We start from the raw sequence: 17,151 nt of genomic DNA on the forward strand, positions 1-17,151 counted from the left end.
GACTTGGACACAAGCTATATTCACAGAGCTTTTACAGTGCCCGGGGTAACCATCCAGTAGAGAAAACTAGATAAATTGCCCTCTAGGGTCCCCTGCCAGAAGAGAAAATGAAGTGTTCTCTTCGATGTCCATGTAACATGGAAAAGAGTCCTCTAAGGTGTCCTTCCCGTGGAGAAAACAACATTTAGTGCCCTCTAGGGTTTCCTTCCAGTAGAGAAAACAACATTTAGTGCCCTCTAGGGTTTCCTTCCAGTAGAGAAAACAACATTTAGTGCCCTCTAGGGTGTCCTTCAAGTGGAGAAGATTTAGTGCCCTCTTTAGTAATAAGGTGGATAAAAGCAGCGGGAGGTCGCTGACTGTTGAGCCCACGTCTTCAGAGACCTGGATCCATTGTGGTCCAGGATCAAGCTGCACTTGACGGGTGGACAGCAGGACAGAGCAGCTGGACTCACATGATGATGCTTGGTACTCGAACACAGTCAGAGTTGATGGACCATGTTTTCCTCATGTTTAATGGAAATGTGGAAATGTCTGCCATATTATCTGAACAGAGAATTATTTTCTTTGCTGCTGTTTACATTAATGACGATGCAGATTCAGAAGAAAATGCACTACTGTTTTTGTTTGTCATGTGTTTGCCACAACTACATTTTGTTGTGCATCTTGATTGATCTTTTGCCTGGCAACGGGGACGCTGGCGAAACTTAACGCCGTTCCGTCTAGGACTGTTTTTACTTGTTTTGTTTTTTTACAATTTAACATTGATTTTAATTATTTTTAATTTTATTTAACAGTATGGCCATTCTTCTGACTTAATTATTCAGCAAATCTTGGATTATTTTTTATTTTGTGATTGCCGTTGGCTCCTGCTCTCCACCGCTGCGATCTGGTCAACTGGTGTTGGCTGGCTAGCCGACAGTCCCCCACCACCCTCTACTCTTCCTGCTGACTCCACTCCCCAAAACCGGACTGGTACACCTTTTATTACCTCCATTAGTCCCTACCGCATACCCACTGCAGCACGCTCAGTGGCATATCCCGCTGCTGCTAACCATAATAATTTGATTAGCGTTCCCCTAAATAATAAGTATTTTTTATGCCACAATTTTATTACTGATAACAAACTGGGCTTTTTTGTCATCACAGAAACTTGGTTATCTGAGGGAGATTGTAGTTATCTTATAGAGGCAACCCCCCCTGATTGTACCCACCTTCATCAACCCTGGCTGTCAGGCAGGGGAGGAGGGGTTGCTATTATTCACAGAAAAGGTTTCAAATGCTCTCCCATTTCACATGGTAACTATACATCTTTTGAACATCTTGATGTTATGGTTAACTCTAAAGACCCTGTCATAATTGTTATAATCTACAGACCGCCAAAGTCTAACAGTGTTTTTATCCAAGAGTTTGCCGAACTTTTAGCCTATTTTATGTCACAATATGACAACATTCTTATTTTAGGGGATTTTAACATACATGTCTGCTGCCCGTCTCAGACTCTTGTCAAAGATTTTATGGACACTTTGGAATCTTTTAACCTCACTCAGGCAATACAACAGCCGACACATTCAAAGGGTCACATCCTCGACCTCGTCCTGTATAATGGTCTCAGCCCTGAAAACTTTAAAATTAAGGATATCTGTGTGTCTGATCACAAAGCAATTTTATTCAGTGTGGTTTTATCCCAACTTCCCACAACTCACAGTACACCTGCCCGTTGCCGGGTTTTTAATTCCATGTCTGCTAGCAAATTTTCAGAGCGTTTTACTGCTGCTTCTTTAACCGCTTTTAATCCACATTCTGATACTGAGGAGCTGGTCTCTCTTTTTAATCACACCTGTCAGACTGTCCTGGACTCTGTTGCCCCCTACAAGGTCAACAAGTTAAACAGAACACCACAGCTCTGGCTAAATTAATCCACCAAAGAACTTAAGAGAGACTGTAGGAGAAAGGAAAGAAAATGGAAAAAAACTGCCCTCCACATATTTTATAATATTTGGAAAGAGGCAATGAATAACTATCAAAAGGCAGTTAAAGAATCAAAAACCTCTTTCTTCTCCAATTTAATTCTAAACAATCATTCAAACCCCAGAGTCTTATTCAAGGTCATAGACAAGGTCATAAACCCCTCCCCCTGTCATTTTATTGATGCCTCACAAGAGATGTGTGAGAAGTTTTTACATTATTTTAATAATAAGGTAAATAATTACCCCCCCCCAGCCCAAGTTTTACATGCCAGTAGGGACATTCAAAACTATTTTAGTCATTTTCAGCCTGTATCATTGCCCTTTTTATCCCAAAAAAAGGGCAATTTTAGAAAAAGTGGTTTCAACACAACTCCTAGCTTTTATGAATCATAATAATATATTTGAGAAATTTCAGTCAGGTTTTAGAGCACTTCATAGCACAGAAACTGCCCTCCTCAAGGTAACTAATGACCTCCTTTTAGCAGCAGACAGGGGGGAGAGCGCCGTTTTAATTCTTTTAGACCTTAGTGCAGCTTTTGATACTGTAGATCACGCCATTTTAATCGATCGCCTCAAAACCTGGGTTGGCATCAAGGACACTGCACTTGGCTGGTTTTATTCTTACCTTTTAGAAAGATCGTACTCGATCACCATAGGTGATCACTCGTCTTCCACGACTCACATTACCTGTGGTGTACCACAAGGTTCAATCTTAGGTCCACTTTTATTTTCTATCTACATGCTTCCACTCGCCAAATCCAACGACACAACATATCTTTTCATTGCTATGCAGACGACACACAGATATACCTTCGGCTGAGACCTGGTGACCCAGAGAGCCTGGCTGCTGTCTCTCTGATGTTAACTGCTGGATGGCTCAACATTTTCTTCAGCTCAATAACTCCAAATCAAAAGTCATATTATTCAGTTCCCCAAACAATAACACCAGTCTCATCAAGAGTCAACTTGGTCCCCTGGCTGCTTATTTAAAACCTGTTGCCAGAAATGTGGGTGTAATGTTAAATTAAATTTTGAATCACAGTCCTGCTTCTTTCAATTAAGAATATTCTCAAAAATCAAACCCATATTGTCACGCTCAGATCTGGAAAAAGTCATTCATGCACTCATTTTCTCTCGACTCGACTACTGCAACTCCCTCCTTTCCGGCATAAATCAAAAATCCATTTCCCGCCTCCAACTAGTCCAGAATGCAGCAGCTCGGCTTCTGACTGGTTCCAACAGACGGCATCACATTACTCCAGTCCTGGCCTTTCTCCACTGGCTCCCTGTTAGTTTTAGAATTGATTTTAAGATTTTGCTGATCACTTTTAAAGCGTCTGGCCCCAAGCTACATCATTGAAATGTTAGCCCCATATGAGCCAGCTCGCAACCTTAGATCCTCTGGTGGGGTCCTTCTGGCCGTTCCAAAGTCAAGGCTTAAATCCAAAGGGTGACCGTGCTTTTGCCATCAGAGCCCCTCGACTTTGGAACGACCTACCTGAGGGGATAAGGCAAGCAGAATCAGTAGCTTTTTTTAAATCACTTCTTAAAACCCATTTTCATAGAACTGCGTTTAAGTGATGTTGTCCTTTCATGCAGTTTCCCCTTGTTTCCTCTATTTTAGTTTGTCTGTTCTGCTTTATTTTGTATTTGTAATTTTCTATTCCTCTATTGTGTTCATTGCCTATATGTCATTGTTAAGAGACGGCATGTTATGTTTTTACCTTGCTTCTATGTAGAGCACTTTGTAAACAGTTTTTAAAGGTGCTATATAAATAAATGTATTATTATTATTATCTCTGTGTTGCATAATAACAATAAATCATCCTTGAATAGACAGGCATCATACGTACACATTATTGTGTTAATATTACATTATCACAGGGGTTTACCTTAACAATACTATTTTTTAAACGTCCCTGCAGCAACAGATAATTGCCTTAACTAACAAATTAACGAGAATATCCATATCCTGTAAAAATGATAGCAGACTTTTGATAACAAACTAAATGTCAGCTCTCATAAACACAGAGCTAAGATTCAGTTTCATTCTGACTGTGTGGAATTAAGCTCACACTCAATGTGCTTTGTACATGCTGCCTGCAGTGGGTTGTGTCTTTGGGTTCTGCCATGAACACATCTAAAACACCAACGTCTGGGTCTCCATGGAATTAGCTCTGGATAGTTGGAGTCTGACCAACGCCTCACCAGCCTCACCATCAAGTCACTATTTACACTTGTAATAAGGAAATATCACAATCTAACTTGAACTTCAGTGAGGATGATTTTATATGATTTTGATTACATCATGCCTTTTCCTCTAGCTCGGTGAGGCTCTAAGAAGAGCGAAATCATCAACATGTTGGTTGTAACTTGATTTAAGGGTGCAGATCTGGACAGAATTTTAGTTTAAAGCATTCAACAAGATTATCAACAGATTGTGAAGAGTTACATCAGTGACGTCTACGTATTGTGTTATCCACTGACATGAGCACGCTAACCGGATGTGATCGTGAGTCATTGTAGCTTCCAGGACGGAGAGCTCGTCAATAGTCTGTGTGCTTTTTGATTAAAAGTACAGGGCCGAGAAAACCACTGCATCCTCCCCACCACCAAAAGACTACGTCGCCTGGAGTCGAGCAGGCAGCGGCTCTGGGAAACAGACCTTCAATGAGCAGTTAGTTTGAATTCAGCCAGGACAAACCACTATACGTGTGTCTGATCCTGGGGGACTATCTCGACATCCTGTTGCTGCCGTTACACGGGTTGGAGGTTAAGTGCAGTCCATTTGTCCTGCTGTCATTGATGTGTAGTCACCAAGGACATCGACTGATGTCTCCACCAACGTCTCCCACACATAGTCTTTGATTTCGACTCGTCAAAGTACTTCACTACACGACATTGCCCATAATAAGGCTAAGGATTACCCCAGCATAAATGGTACGGCATTATCGCTTACAGTTTAAAAAGAAAACTGACAGTATATCCTCTTACAGTATACAAGTGAAACCGAGTGGGAAATATCATTAAAGTTTTTCAGATCAGAACGGGGAATTCTAATTTTGAAGAAATAGTTTTGATGTTTTGATGTGTTGTTCTATGAGGTACTGCTCATTGTAATCATCATTGTACGATAGTACACTGTAGATTGGAGGGCTGAAGGATACAATGGCTTCAGCTCCCTGTCTGATAGCAAGTCATCAAGTATTCTAAATTAAGCAGACACTGAAACCCATTGTTAGGCGTCTAAAATACATCCACAGCAGTACATTCCTGTGCTCCCATGATGGTTCTACTGTAGTAATACACTGACTATGGAGAAGTAGCTCATCCAGCCCAAGCTGGGGTCCCTGGTCATGAAACAGGAAGTGAAAGGAAAAGTGATTTGAGAGTAGGATGTGAGAGCTGCTCCTCTCATTAACCTCTTCACACGGGCCTCCACAAATGTGTGTGTGTGTGTGCGTGCCGGTGTGTGTGTGTGAGTGTGTGTGTGTGTGGACTCACCGTGACTGACTGAATGCAGCTTGACTGTTTTGGAGATCTTCTCTTCGTAGTTGGGCGTGCAGGACTTCCGGCTGACTTTGGACTTGAACAGCGTGTTGACCAGCGTGGACTTACCCAAGCCACTCTGACCTGCAGACACATACAAAACAATGCTTTAAACCATTCAAATCAAGAGTGTGTGAGAGTGTGTTGTATTTAGAGTTGCTTCAGTGTGGGAAATTCAGTCTAGTACACCGATCTGATATCACATTGTCATATCATTTGTGTGCTCTGCAGGAACAGCAACACCAACGCGTGTCACATGATGTCCGTGCATTCTGCTCGATCAGTACTGAGCATGTGCAGCTCTCGACAAAGATTGAGACCGAAGCGAGTAGACTCACTGCGTCCACAATCGACGATTAGAAGTAGCAAAGGAGTCTCCTTCTCATCTCATAGCGTTAGACAATATTCTACACCAGTAAAATGGCAGCGGACATAGTTCTGCATGGCTTTTGTTTCGAGGGGTGACATTATTATTGCCAAATTCAAACAAATATATTTTTGTTTTGAGCACCGTGGTATTGGATTGACCCTATCGCCTGCAAAAAAGGTTCAGTTAATTGAATGCGTATTGGAAGGAAAAATGGGCGCTCTTGTGTTTATTTCTGCCACGTCTCCTTGACCGAAGACGACGAGACAAACTGGACCAACTATACGGTCACTGCTGGATTAGAAGCTGAGAGACAGCTCCACAAATCCACCTGAATGGTTCAACACAGACAAAATCAATATGTATGTTGTTTGTGACCGAGGGCCTTACAAGCAGTGGTAGCGCTCCACACGTACTCTTCCTTTTATAATAACGTGAATGACATGCAGGTATACTGTGAATTCTGTGTGTCCATCTATTTAAACTAAAAGGCATTCTACCCCACGTTTAAAAAAGGAAATAAAATAGATGTTTTTCTACAAAACCCTTTGATTGTTTTAAGAGCCACGTTTTCATTTCCCACCAGTTCATATACACAATCCTTTGCTCACAATTGTACTCAATCTTGTTGTTTTCTCAATCACTGCAAGACTGAAGTCACATGACACGTGGTTACATGTCACTTATATCAGAGCATTTATATTGACCAACGTCGTGCACGGACCACACTCTACAGACACTGTCCATCAGCACAAAGATGATGGAGTGTGATCACGATGCAGGCGCTGGGTGTCAGACTCACCGACCACCATGATATTGAACTCAAGGCCGGCCTTTATGGTCTTGCGCCTCATCTGGTCCAGCACCGCCTCAATGCCCACGTAGCCAAACAGGTCAGTGCCTCGGATGAAGCTCATCTGCAGGCCTGGCACAGTCGGGCACAGCTCCACCTTCACCTCGGCCTTCAGCTCCATCTCCAGCTCCATCTCTTTCTTCATTTCTCTCTCCTCCATTCCCTTCTCCTCTTTTGCCATTACAGAATTCGGGGTGCTCATGCTGGCCGGTTGTTCTCGGCCCTTGCCCGGATCTCCTTGCTCTGGTCCCATGATGCCCCTGTCCTTCTCTCTCTCCTCCATTGGGCGTTGCCGGTCTGTCTCCAGCTCTGCAGCAGTTTCTGTGGGGAAAGAAAGAGCAACAATGTACAACAATAATCAGCATCTTCATTTCTACAATTAGGAAAGTGCTCTTTGGTGGACAAACTATGTCATTACTATGACTATCCCAATGCCTCTAATCCCAACACAAACTGTAATGGTAAATGAACAAGGGCTACAATGCAAGGTGCCCATCAGGACTATCTAAGCATTCATACTGTGCACAGCCTGCGGGAGCAAGTTGGAGTTAAGTGTCTTGCCCACACATGCACACATGGACGAGCAAGGTCGGCGTTCTATAATCCTCTGATTGAAGGACGATCCGCTCTGGTTCCATAGCACGAGGCGATCGAGAGTGTGAGAACACTGCCACAGCTCTGTAAAGTCCACATTCCTGCCTTAGAGACCTTGTCGCTGAAAGAACAACCGTTGGTGGGCCAACATCGATAGTCCACTTAGGAGAAGAAGAAATGGAGGTCACTTTCTACAACCTAGAAACGAGCGTCTCATTGAATCTGTAGATATGTAAGGTTAAGACAAGAGATCAGACCCGTCACAGTGGCGTTTTACATCTACATTGATCTCCGTCCACGCTGCGACCTTTGAAAACGCGTGTCACATGACCATTCACATACACGGGGCATGCGTGTGACGGTGTAAACAGGAAGCAGATGTTCCACACACTGCAGCTGGTTTAGTAGAATGGCGATGGTGAAAAGAGGGACCAGAGAATTCTTTGCTTAGACTGACGATTAGGTCGAACTGTTGCTCAGATATGCCTTTTGAAATGGAGACGCAGTACAGTGGACATTAGGCCTGAGTCAGAGAGAGAAGTACGGCTGTTAGTATACAAGGAACACAACATCAATATTTACACTGGGCCTTAGTGTCCCCGCCCACACACACACACACACACACACAGACACAGACACAGACACACACACACACACAGAGACACACGCACACAGAGACACACGCACACACACACACACACACACACTCACACAGAGACACAGACACACACACACACACACACACACACACAGGCTGTTGGTTAGTGTTAGTCCACATAAGTTGATCAGCTATAAATATCCATCTGCACCAGCATTGGGACAGAAGTAATCCCCATGAGTCAGGAGAGTTTTAACGCATCATTGAAAATAAAGTGTTTTACTATTCAAATAATATGGATTAAAGCACAGACTGTACTGTTGAATAAATAATGAGGTTTAACACGTCAGGTGGGGAAGGTCTCACAAAAAGTGCCTCATGCATTAAAGTGTTGCAATATGGGAAATGTAGGCTGTTTTTTTGGAGCTCGACTACTTGGGATTAAAGGTCCAAATAGTTTGACAGTACTACATGTATATGCAGCATTATTCAGTGTTGGGTTTGGTCTGTTGGGACGGATCCATGTGTTTCATGATGTGGAGGTCTGGGCCCTTCTGCTTTTCCCAACATGTAAATCCATGAAGAGGACCCGCCTCACACACTTTGAGATGAACAGAGCTGCTCATCAGAGAAGACCTCCATGCATTTGCATACTGCATGTGTCAGCAGCTACAATTGACTGCAGTTTATTCTGTGAATATGTATTCTACCAGTTTTAGCTTGTTGGTACTGCCAGCACCTTATTGAAGATATAGTCCATGGTTATCCTGCATTCTGACAAAATCTAAAATGCACACGAGAAGAAACACAGTAGCTGCAGTGTTCTAATGAAAGTGCAGTGTGTTTATCTCACGTAAATAGACCATTTTAAATATCATAAATACCCATTTCTAGTGCTAAATGACCAGCATGTTCAATATACAACTGTAAAGACGAGACAGACAGCGGCGTGGAGAAGACAAAGAAACCCGTGGCTTTGAGGTGACCAGAGATGCATGTGAAAAGCAAACAGTGTGCGACCACAGCAAAGAGAGAGAGAGAGAGAGAGAGAGAGAGAGAGAGAGAGAGAGAGAGAGAGAGAGAGAGACTGTAGGAACCGTTTGTTCAGGCCGGTGACATCTGGGTCAGTTTTCCCACATCTTAAAATATAGCAGGAATGTATTAGTACAGTACTGCAGGCTTTATCACAAACACGGAGACGATTGCATCGTTGAGATGAGGAACGTCAAGGACAAAATGGACAAGACCCCACTGACGTCTAGCTGTTGTCTTCAGTGGGGATGGCATTCCTTCCCGGGACAAATGACTCAGAAACACGGCACAACGGTGGACACGCTTCCATATTTTGCGTTGAGTTCCTCGCCACCTCCGCCACGAGTTGTGTCCTCCGACATGGTTCTGAAAGAGTCTGAGCCCAGTTTGAAGTCATGTTTTCACCAGCCTGCAGGCTGCTTTCTACTGTCTGTTTTGTGGATGGAGTCTCAATCAGTACCAACATTGTAGATGCATCGTCCCAATACCGGAGCTATGGTATCGTTGTTTGCCAGAGACAGACGTGGATCATACGCAAAAACAGAGTTTCTCTGGTCGAGATTCAACGACGCCAGGAAGTCAGATGGAGAATCTCAACGCTTTCATGTCACCAGATTTATGGTGAGTTTGATTTTTGTAATTATATTCAAGAATGTTATTCTTTCTTTTTAGTTAATGTTAGTTTAAAAAAAGTTAATTAAACTTGTAACTGAGTTTGTACACACAAAATCAAACACCAAACATCTGTCATCTGTAACATGCCATTATGTCTTCTGTATAGAAGAATGGCAACAAGTGGCCACAGCTGGTACTGAACTAGTAAATAAACTGTTCTTGAATATCTCTTTTCTAGTCTTCCGACCACTCAAAGCGCTTTAATACTACGTGTCATCATTCATCCATTCACACACTAATGACAGGGTGCCACTTGCCCATCAGGACTCTAAGAACTCACTCACTCGTGGTGGTTTTAATTATTAAGTGCCCAAGGACACACCAACGAGCGCAGATGGAAATCAAAACCACGATCTTCTGATTGAAGGCCCGACCACTGAGCTGTTCTCTGGGCACACACTGCACAGTTTGCTGGTCTCAAACAAGACTGTTTGTGGATCCTTTGTTCACCGTGAACGCGTGAGAGGAACACAAACATCTCTTGAAGATTTCGTGAGAGCTCATTTTGTGGGAGAAATAATTTGTCCTCTCATTCCACGCTTTCCTTGCTCGTCATTTCAACATTTGCAGTTGCAACAATTCAGTTTCCCCTCAAGATGTCAACATGGATTGTGAATCAGAAGGTTTTCACACTGATTCACACAGAAGTATACTGAAAATCCTCATAGAGGGGACAAATGTCATCTCCTCACAATATCACATGTTTGAACCCGTAGTTGTCAGTGTTTCCACAACATCATCATGACAAAGATCACAAGTGGTTCATCAACAGGCCTCGCCCTTTGTGTTCTTTAGAGGTGTCAATGCTCTCATGAGTATCCAATATGAACCTGGTTAGACTACGCTGGTCACACTACCATGACAGCTGAGGGGTCGAGTCTGCTCAAGTCTTCAAGCCTTTTCTCGGTGTGTTCAGCTTAAAATGTATATTTTAAACATACTAATTGTGGCCAGAGGAGGCAGCAGTCTAGAGATGGGCGAGGTGGGATGAGGTGTGTACATGAAGGAATGGCTCACAGCTTCAGGTGTTGGTCTCACCTCAGCTAATCCTGGAGCATGTGTGATTGTTGTATTGTCATCCAGAAAGTTACAAAAAAGTGTCACTTGCAACCACTTGTTGGAGTGATAGTTTCCCAAGAAGGTTGGTTTTAAGGATTTTCACATTTCTGTGTCTAAGTGAGTAATGAGGACATCACTCCATGGACCAGGTCCAGTGTTGAGGGAGAACGCTGCAGACGACAGACACCAGGCTGTGATGTCATCTCTCAGGTCCGTTGTGGCCTGACAGCTCACATTGTTTTGGTGCCATGTTCAGACTTAATACAGACACAGAAATAAAGTCATAGTGACATCTCTTTGACCCAAACAACCAACCAGATAACTCTTTTTATCAAATGAGATGCAAATGATACAGATTTATTGAACAACCTGTTTTGTCACATTTGATCTTTTCTAATATTAGTTTGTAGTCTAAATTAAGGTATATATATTCTTTTTACAGTTTATATCAACTTAGTTTGGTCATACTCTCTTAATGAATAATGACATGAAAGTCAACAAATGAAGTGTGATAAGGTGTCACATGGGAGCAGTTCACCACTTTATCTGGAGCTCAAACTGAAAGTCATGGCAGCTAATAATTCCTCATTATGTGCAGTTTAAGAGCTCGAGTGAGTCTGTTAACTGTGACGGACGTTCAGAGAGATACTTTCTCTTCCCATGTTTGGGCTGAGCAAGAGGATCTAATCACTGCTCTTTGGATGTGGAGACGTCACAAAGAAAACAAGTATTATGTATATATATTTCATCTTTATGGTGTGAGGCATATGGAGCATGATAAGAGTGCTACGTGGATCATGCAGACACTGCAGGGTTCAGTCTGTACATGTGATGTTATGGGATGCATTTGATTCAACAGCCAAGGCCTAACCTCCCTCCCACCCCCATCTAGACCGCCAAAGTGGACCAGTCCTGTCAGCTCTCATTGTTAGCTCAGGAGACATCCGCGGGGGGACGAGACACGAAAACACGAGGAAAACATCCTACCTTCTCTCATTCACAAAAGCCAGTTGGTGACTCCCTGGTTGGCAGTGACGGGATGCTTTCTAAACTCCTCTTTCTGCAAACTTGTGTCCAGCGCCGCCGTGCTGCTCCTTTGCACTGTGTCAGTATCTCCTTCCCTCTCTCTGGTTCTCCTGATGGCAGCAGGAGTGTGGAGAAAGAGAGACGGACAAGAGAGAGGGGGAGGCTGTTGGTGGCTAAAAGCAGCTCCAGGATCCATTCACATGCAAATGGCCCAAGAAGCTTCCACTAATCCCTGAGAGGAGAAGGACTACGCCTCCCCACCCCTCCCCCTCCCCCGTCACAATCATTTACCGGGCCTTGGCTGAGCTGTCAGTCAGTGTGGGATGGAGGTGCAGGGCAGTGCCAAGTGGCCCTGTAAATAAGACCAAACTGTGATTGCTTAAAGGGACATGTTTGGAGTGCTTCCAACGTGTTCACTTTATCTCCACTTTTTCACAGTTCCATTCTAGACCATCCCTCATTTGGGGGTTTTGGTCCAGGGCCCTCTTGCCATCCAGATGTGGAGGAAAATGATGTTACGTCTATCTGGTTCGAGCACACACAGGCCCTGTTCACCTGGTATCAGATACAGGAGATCATTCCTGCCCACTGCCATAAAACTATAGAATACTATAGCACAGTCACCCTGTTGTTTGTTTGGCTACATCTTTGCACTAATGTTTGTTTTGTTAAATGTAATATTATTATTATTTTTGTATGTATTGTGCATTTTTCATTTAAATCTGTTTTATTCTATTGCTTACGAGTATGTATAAATGCTGCTGTAGCAAAAAGATTTCCCCTTGCGGGATTAATAAATTTATTTATTTATTTAAAGTATTTCTCTATCTATCTAATCACAAGTGGTAGTACAGGTGTGAATGCATCATTCAGACCACATTCAGACATGGCCACATTCTTTTAGCAGTATGTACGTGATATATCAATATCTATATCTATATAGGTATAGATATATATATATATATATATATATATATATATAGATATATATATATATATAGATGGATATAGATAGAAATATCTATATGCAGAACGCAACCCCATAGATAGATATATCTATATATATAGATATATCTATACATATATATAGATAAATATATATATATCTATATATAAATATCTATCTATCTATCTATATATATATATATATATATATATATGGGGTTGCGTTATGCCCCGGCGGTCCCCACCACCACAGTTTAAACACATTTGTGTTCGTAAGTATAGACTTAAATATGCAAATGATCAGAATAAGAGTCAGTCTTTAACTTTAAAGAATACATCTGGAAGTGAAACACACTCAGTGCTCTGATGGACACAGTCAGGTAATGTGTGCTTTCAGGTGTGAGCAGCGACAGGAGACGCTTTATTCACCACAGTAACTATGAAACATTTATATTGTGGTGTGCGTGGTGACGTGAAGTACATGTCTTCTCTCTGAGGGATTGAAGATATATTATACTCAGCTGCTGGAGGTGTTTGTCTATGGTGGCGATTTAAAAAGTCACAAACAGAAGGAGAAGCGTGGCATGTCACAGGAGAGAAAAGGGAAGTGTGGACATACTACCAGGCGCTCCAGTTCCTGCTCAAAAAACATAAAGTACATACGCTGCAGAATAGTTCCTACTGAGGATACATATTCCATGTTATTCACTAACATTAAAAATGGAGGAGGAAAGTTCTAAATGTATTTTTTTTTAAACTTTCTGAAATAATAATATAATTTTTGAAATACTACAACATAAATAAGTATCCTACTGTATAAGTGTTAAATCTTCTATCAAGATATTGTCTATTTCATATCTCCCGAATGATAATTATCTCCATAATATCTCCAGAATGATCACCAATAAATAAACAGTCTTTAGGAATGAACAATGTGGTTTTGTATATACTGCTTGAATTAAATAATTGACTTAATCTTCTCATTTTACAGCTTAACAGTAACTAAAATATAAAAAGATTAATATTTGACCAGAGTTCACAGCTTCACCTGATTGTTCCACTGGTTATCGTCGTCATTAGGAGCACTGGGAGGAGGCAGAGGAACCTGATTGTTCCACTGGTTATCATCCTCATGGACTCCTGTCAGGATGTCATGCTTGTTAAAGCAAACATGACAAAGTTATGTTTCTTAGTTTCAAACTGTAGCTTTACAATATATTGCCAGTCATTATTCTATATTTGTCCTTATTCCCTCATTGTTAAAAAGAGCCATGTGCAGATCCAAACCCTCAATGGAGGATCCAAACGGGTACTGTGTGTGTATTCTTCCTCTGTGCCAGAGCTCCATTGGATGGATGACTCACTCCCACATGCCCCGCCCTGCTGCCTGACTCACCGGAGCACCGAATGGTTTGACCTTTTTCATCTTGATTTCATTGGACTTTTACTTTTATCTACTTTATTGGTTTCATTATAATATCCTAATTAGCCTAATTATGATCCACTGATAGCTATGATACTGACAATGACAAAGCAATGTCACAATACTACTTGCTGTGTAACATATGAATGCGATTGGGTTTTTCATTCAACATCAGACATGCTGTGTAATAAAACAAGTACCAACCAAACTGTTCAACCAAAATGACGATGTTAATATTAATGATGAAATCCATGACCCTTATTTCCGCTAATCATCACACTGTGTTCTGTTTCCTCTGCTGAGACGCCAACACACTCACAGCTGACATGTTCAGATGTCAAGTGGCAACCGTGAGACACTTTGACCGCAGACCAACGAGAGGATGGAGTGAAGCGGCGTGTGAAAGCACGGCTCGCATATCAGAGGACCGCTCCTCACAAAACGCTGCCCGGAGGCCTGAAAACAGGAAGGAGAGAGCTGTTCTTTACCTGATGTGGAGACACAGCAGTCAGCAGTGACACACATTCACAACAGAGCAGGATGTCATATCACTGCCTGTGTGTGTGCAGAGGGGCGTGGTATTGTGTGTGTGTGTGTGTGTGTGTGTGTCAGAGGATGATGCATTTCCTGGCCTGTGGGGGAAACCGTTTCCTGGTTAGATCTTCTGCTGGCTGTATATCTCAACAACAACATACTGTAACAACCTTTTTTCACCTAAATTTGCACGTGTGAAAGCTTTTTTTAATGGAAGTAAATAGGCAATAGGCTCCTTTCCCACTGCTAGTAACCTTTATGTTTCTTTTCCTTTTTTTCTTTGCCACAGTTCACACCTCGAACGCGTTGGAAACCAGGGGGGTAAACAGCAGAAAGCACCCTGCAGGCCGGTGAAAACATGACTTTACGTCTGTTACTTATTCAAACTTGGCTTTTCGTGCCATAAATCCGGTGATATGAAAGCATTGAAATCAGAGAGCATCTCGAGCAGAGAAACTCTGTGTATGAATGTGTGCTTATGAGCCACGTCTGTCTCTGGCAGACACGGTACTATAGCTCCTGTATTTTGACAATGTTGGCACTGATTGAGACAGACTCCACCTACAAAACAGACAGCAGAAAGCAGCCTGCAGGCCGGTGATATTGGGTTGTATAAAATAAACTGAATTGAATTAATGTCTCGGAGGGGCTGTGTGACTCAAATGAAGCAGTTGTTAGTTAGGTCTGAAAGCTACACATTTAAAATGAATGAAGTCTGAGTTGCACAAATCAAGAAAGTGGAAAGAGGGAATTTCACACTAAAATCACCATAACCTTCGACGATACCCACTTGATTGATCTAATTCTATCCTGAAGCCTCATTCTGGCTTCACATGTTTGCACAAAACAAAGACTGTGGGTTTTGTCTTCCATCTCTTACACTGGAAGGTTGTTAGAAAAGGCCTCTATGCATTGTAGGAATGGTTATTGCAAACCAAAACTGTTTGACTGTCGGCCTACACATGTGTGTGGGAGTATAGCTTAAACATGTGAACCCATCCTTTTACTCAAGGTGAAGCTTGTTTTCCATCCTGCCTTAGTTCTATGGAATGGAGCAAAGACAGTAGATTACTCAGCTTTCTGTCAGATATGTCTGTGTGTATGGTTTGAAATGGAAAGAAACACCATAAATGGATGGGAGCTCAGTGATGAATGTAGGCACATGGCCAGTGTTCGGCCTGCTGCTCCTTTGTCTTCCCATGACTGATATAAAGACGTTGCTCACTGAACACTGAGAGGTGATAGCATTACTAGAACAGACACATTATGCGATTCCCAGAATGGTCCTATTCCCATCACACATTCCACGTGAGACTTTTTCCAGTCCAAAGCCAGGGTCCAAGGACAGATGTGTCGTATGCTGAATGCAAAGCCCCTTCAGGACTATATCAATCAAATTGAATAGACAAAAATGTACTTTTATGTGTGACAATGCAGAGATTAAAGTAACACTGAAGATCCGTTTGGCTAATAAGGAACAATTCAATTAAATATAATTCAATTCAATTCAGTTTATTTTGTATAGCCGTGACCTCAGTTTGCACCTGTAGCTATTTGCATTCTGCCAGCACCGGGGGACACAGCGTTGGTTTGCTACAGTTAACAGCCATATAAAGGTGCGTCACCCCGCCACGCCGGCTCCCTCCTCCAGGCAAAGCAATCCCTGGTGGTGGGGAGGACGAAACATAAACGCAAGTTGTTTCCTCGGCCATGCCACTTTGGATTTAATCCAATAAACTCAAAAAGCACACGGACCATACTGTATCAAAACTTATTCTTACTTAATTACATATGTTTTATTATAATCATATATCCAAGACGTCCTTCTTGCCACTCTTGAAGAATTTTGAACACGACAATACCAATGCAGTTAGTGCATGTGAGACTGTTGCCGCTGGTAACACTGTTCATGCTGTTAGCACCGTTAGCTGCCCTTGCCATGTTGGGAGCCGTAGAATAGATATGCTCTGAATTACATATGGAAAACCTGTATTACAGTTAGATACCACAATTAGTAATTAGATTAGAAAACTTTATTAATCCCCAGTGGGGAAACTCATTTGCCACCAAACATTTGTACAGACAACAATAGACACAGTTCACAGAGCACAACAGACAAGAAACACACTACAAGAAACAAACAAAACCAGAAGATGCCCATAAAATATGACCATCAGAAAGATGCTAAATCTAAATCTAAAAACACCTAAAGGTGTTCATTAAAAAATCGAACTGCTGCTGGAACAAAGGACCTTCTGAGTCGTTCAGTAGAACACTGAGGCATCCTAAGTCGCTCACTGAATGAACTTCTGAGTCCATTAAAAACACAGTGTAGTGGATGGCCTTCAAAAGAAATGATTGTTTTTAACTTGGCCCTTGTCCTCTTTTGTATAGTGAAATTCATCACGGCCACCCGAGAAGACCTCAGCACGCTACAGATGAAGTATTTGCCAGAACGTCTCACAGGTAACTGCAATCCATTTCTGGACTGCAGGAAAGGGGGGAAACCAAAACAATCCGATTCAAGCT

At 42.2% G+C, this 17,151-nt stretch overlaps 1 protein-coding gene across 9 annotated transcripts in view; it reads right to left on the reverse strand.

Moving 5' to 3' along the window:
* Nucleotides 1–17,151, reverse strand: part of sept12 (septin 12) — a 66,553-nt gene that overhangs the window by 10,326 nt on the left and 39,076 nt on the right. Inside the window, exons 1-6 of one of the 9 annotated variants that reach the window (XM_034540432.1) lie at nt 14,577–14,641; nt 13,714–13,805; nt 12,012–12,072; nt 11,682–11,830; nt 6,686–7,057; nt 5,472–5,600 (exon numbers count right to left, since the gene is read on the reverse strand). In XM_034540432.1, coding sequence (XP_034396323.1) covers nt 5,472–5,600; nt 6,686–7,057; nt 11,682–11,691 — 511 coding nt within the window. In that variant the 5' untranslated portion in view covers nt 11,692–11,830; nt 12,012–12,072; nt 13,714–13,805; nt 14,577–14,641. Of the gene's footprint in view, nt 1–5,471; nt 5,601–6,685; nt 7,058–7,303; nt 7,630–11,681; nt 11,831–12,011; nt 12,073–13,713; nt 13,822–14,576; nt 14,691–17,151 lie in introns of those variants that run through there. The other 8 variants (XM_034540433.1, XM_034540431.1, XM_034540436.1 and 5 more) reach the window with 8 other exon arrangements.

The sequence above is a fragment of the Cyclopterus lumpus genome, chromosome 8, assembly GCF_009769545.1.
Source record: "Cyclopterus lumpus isolate fCycLum1 chromosome 8, fCycLum1.pri, whole genome shotgun sequence".
NCBI lineage: Eukaryota > Metazoa > Chordata > Actinopteri > Perciformes > Cyclopteridae > Cyclopterus > Cyclopterus lumpus.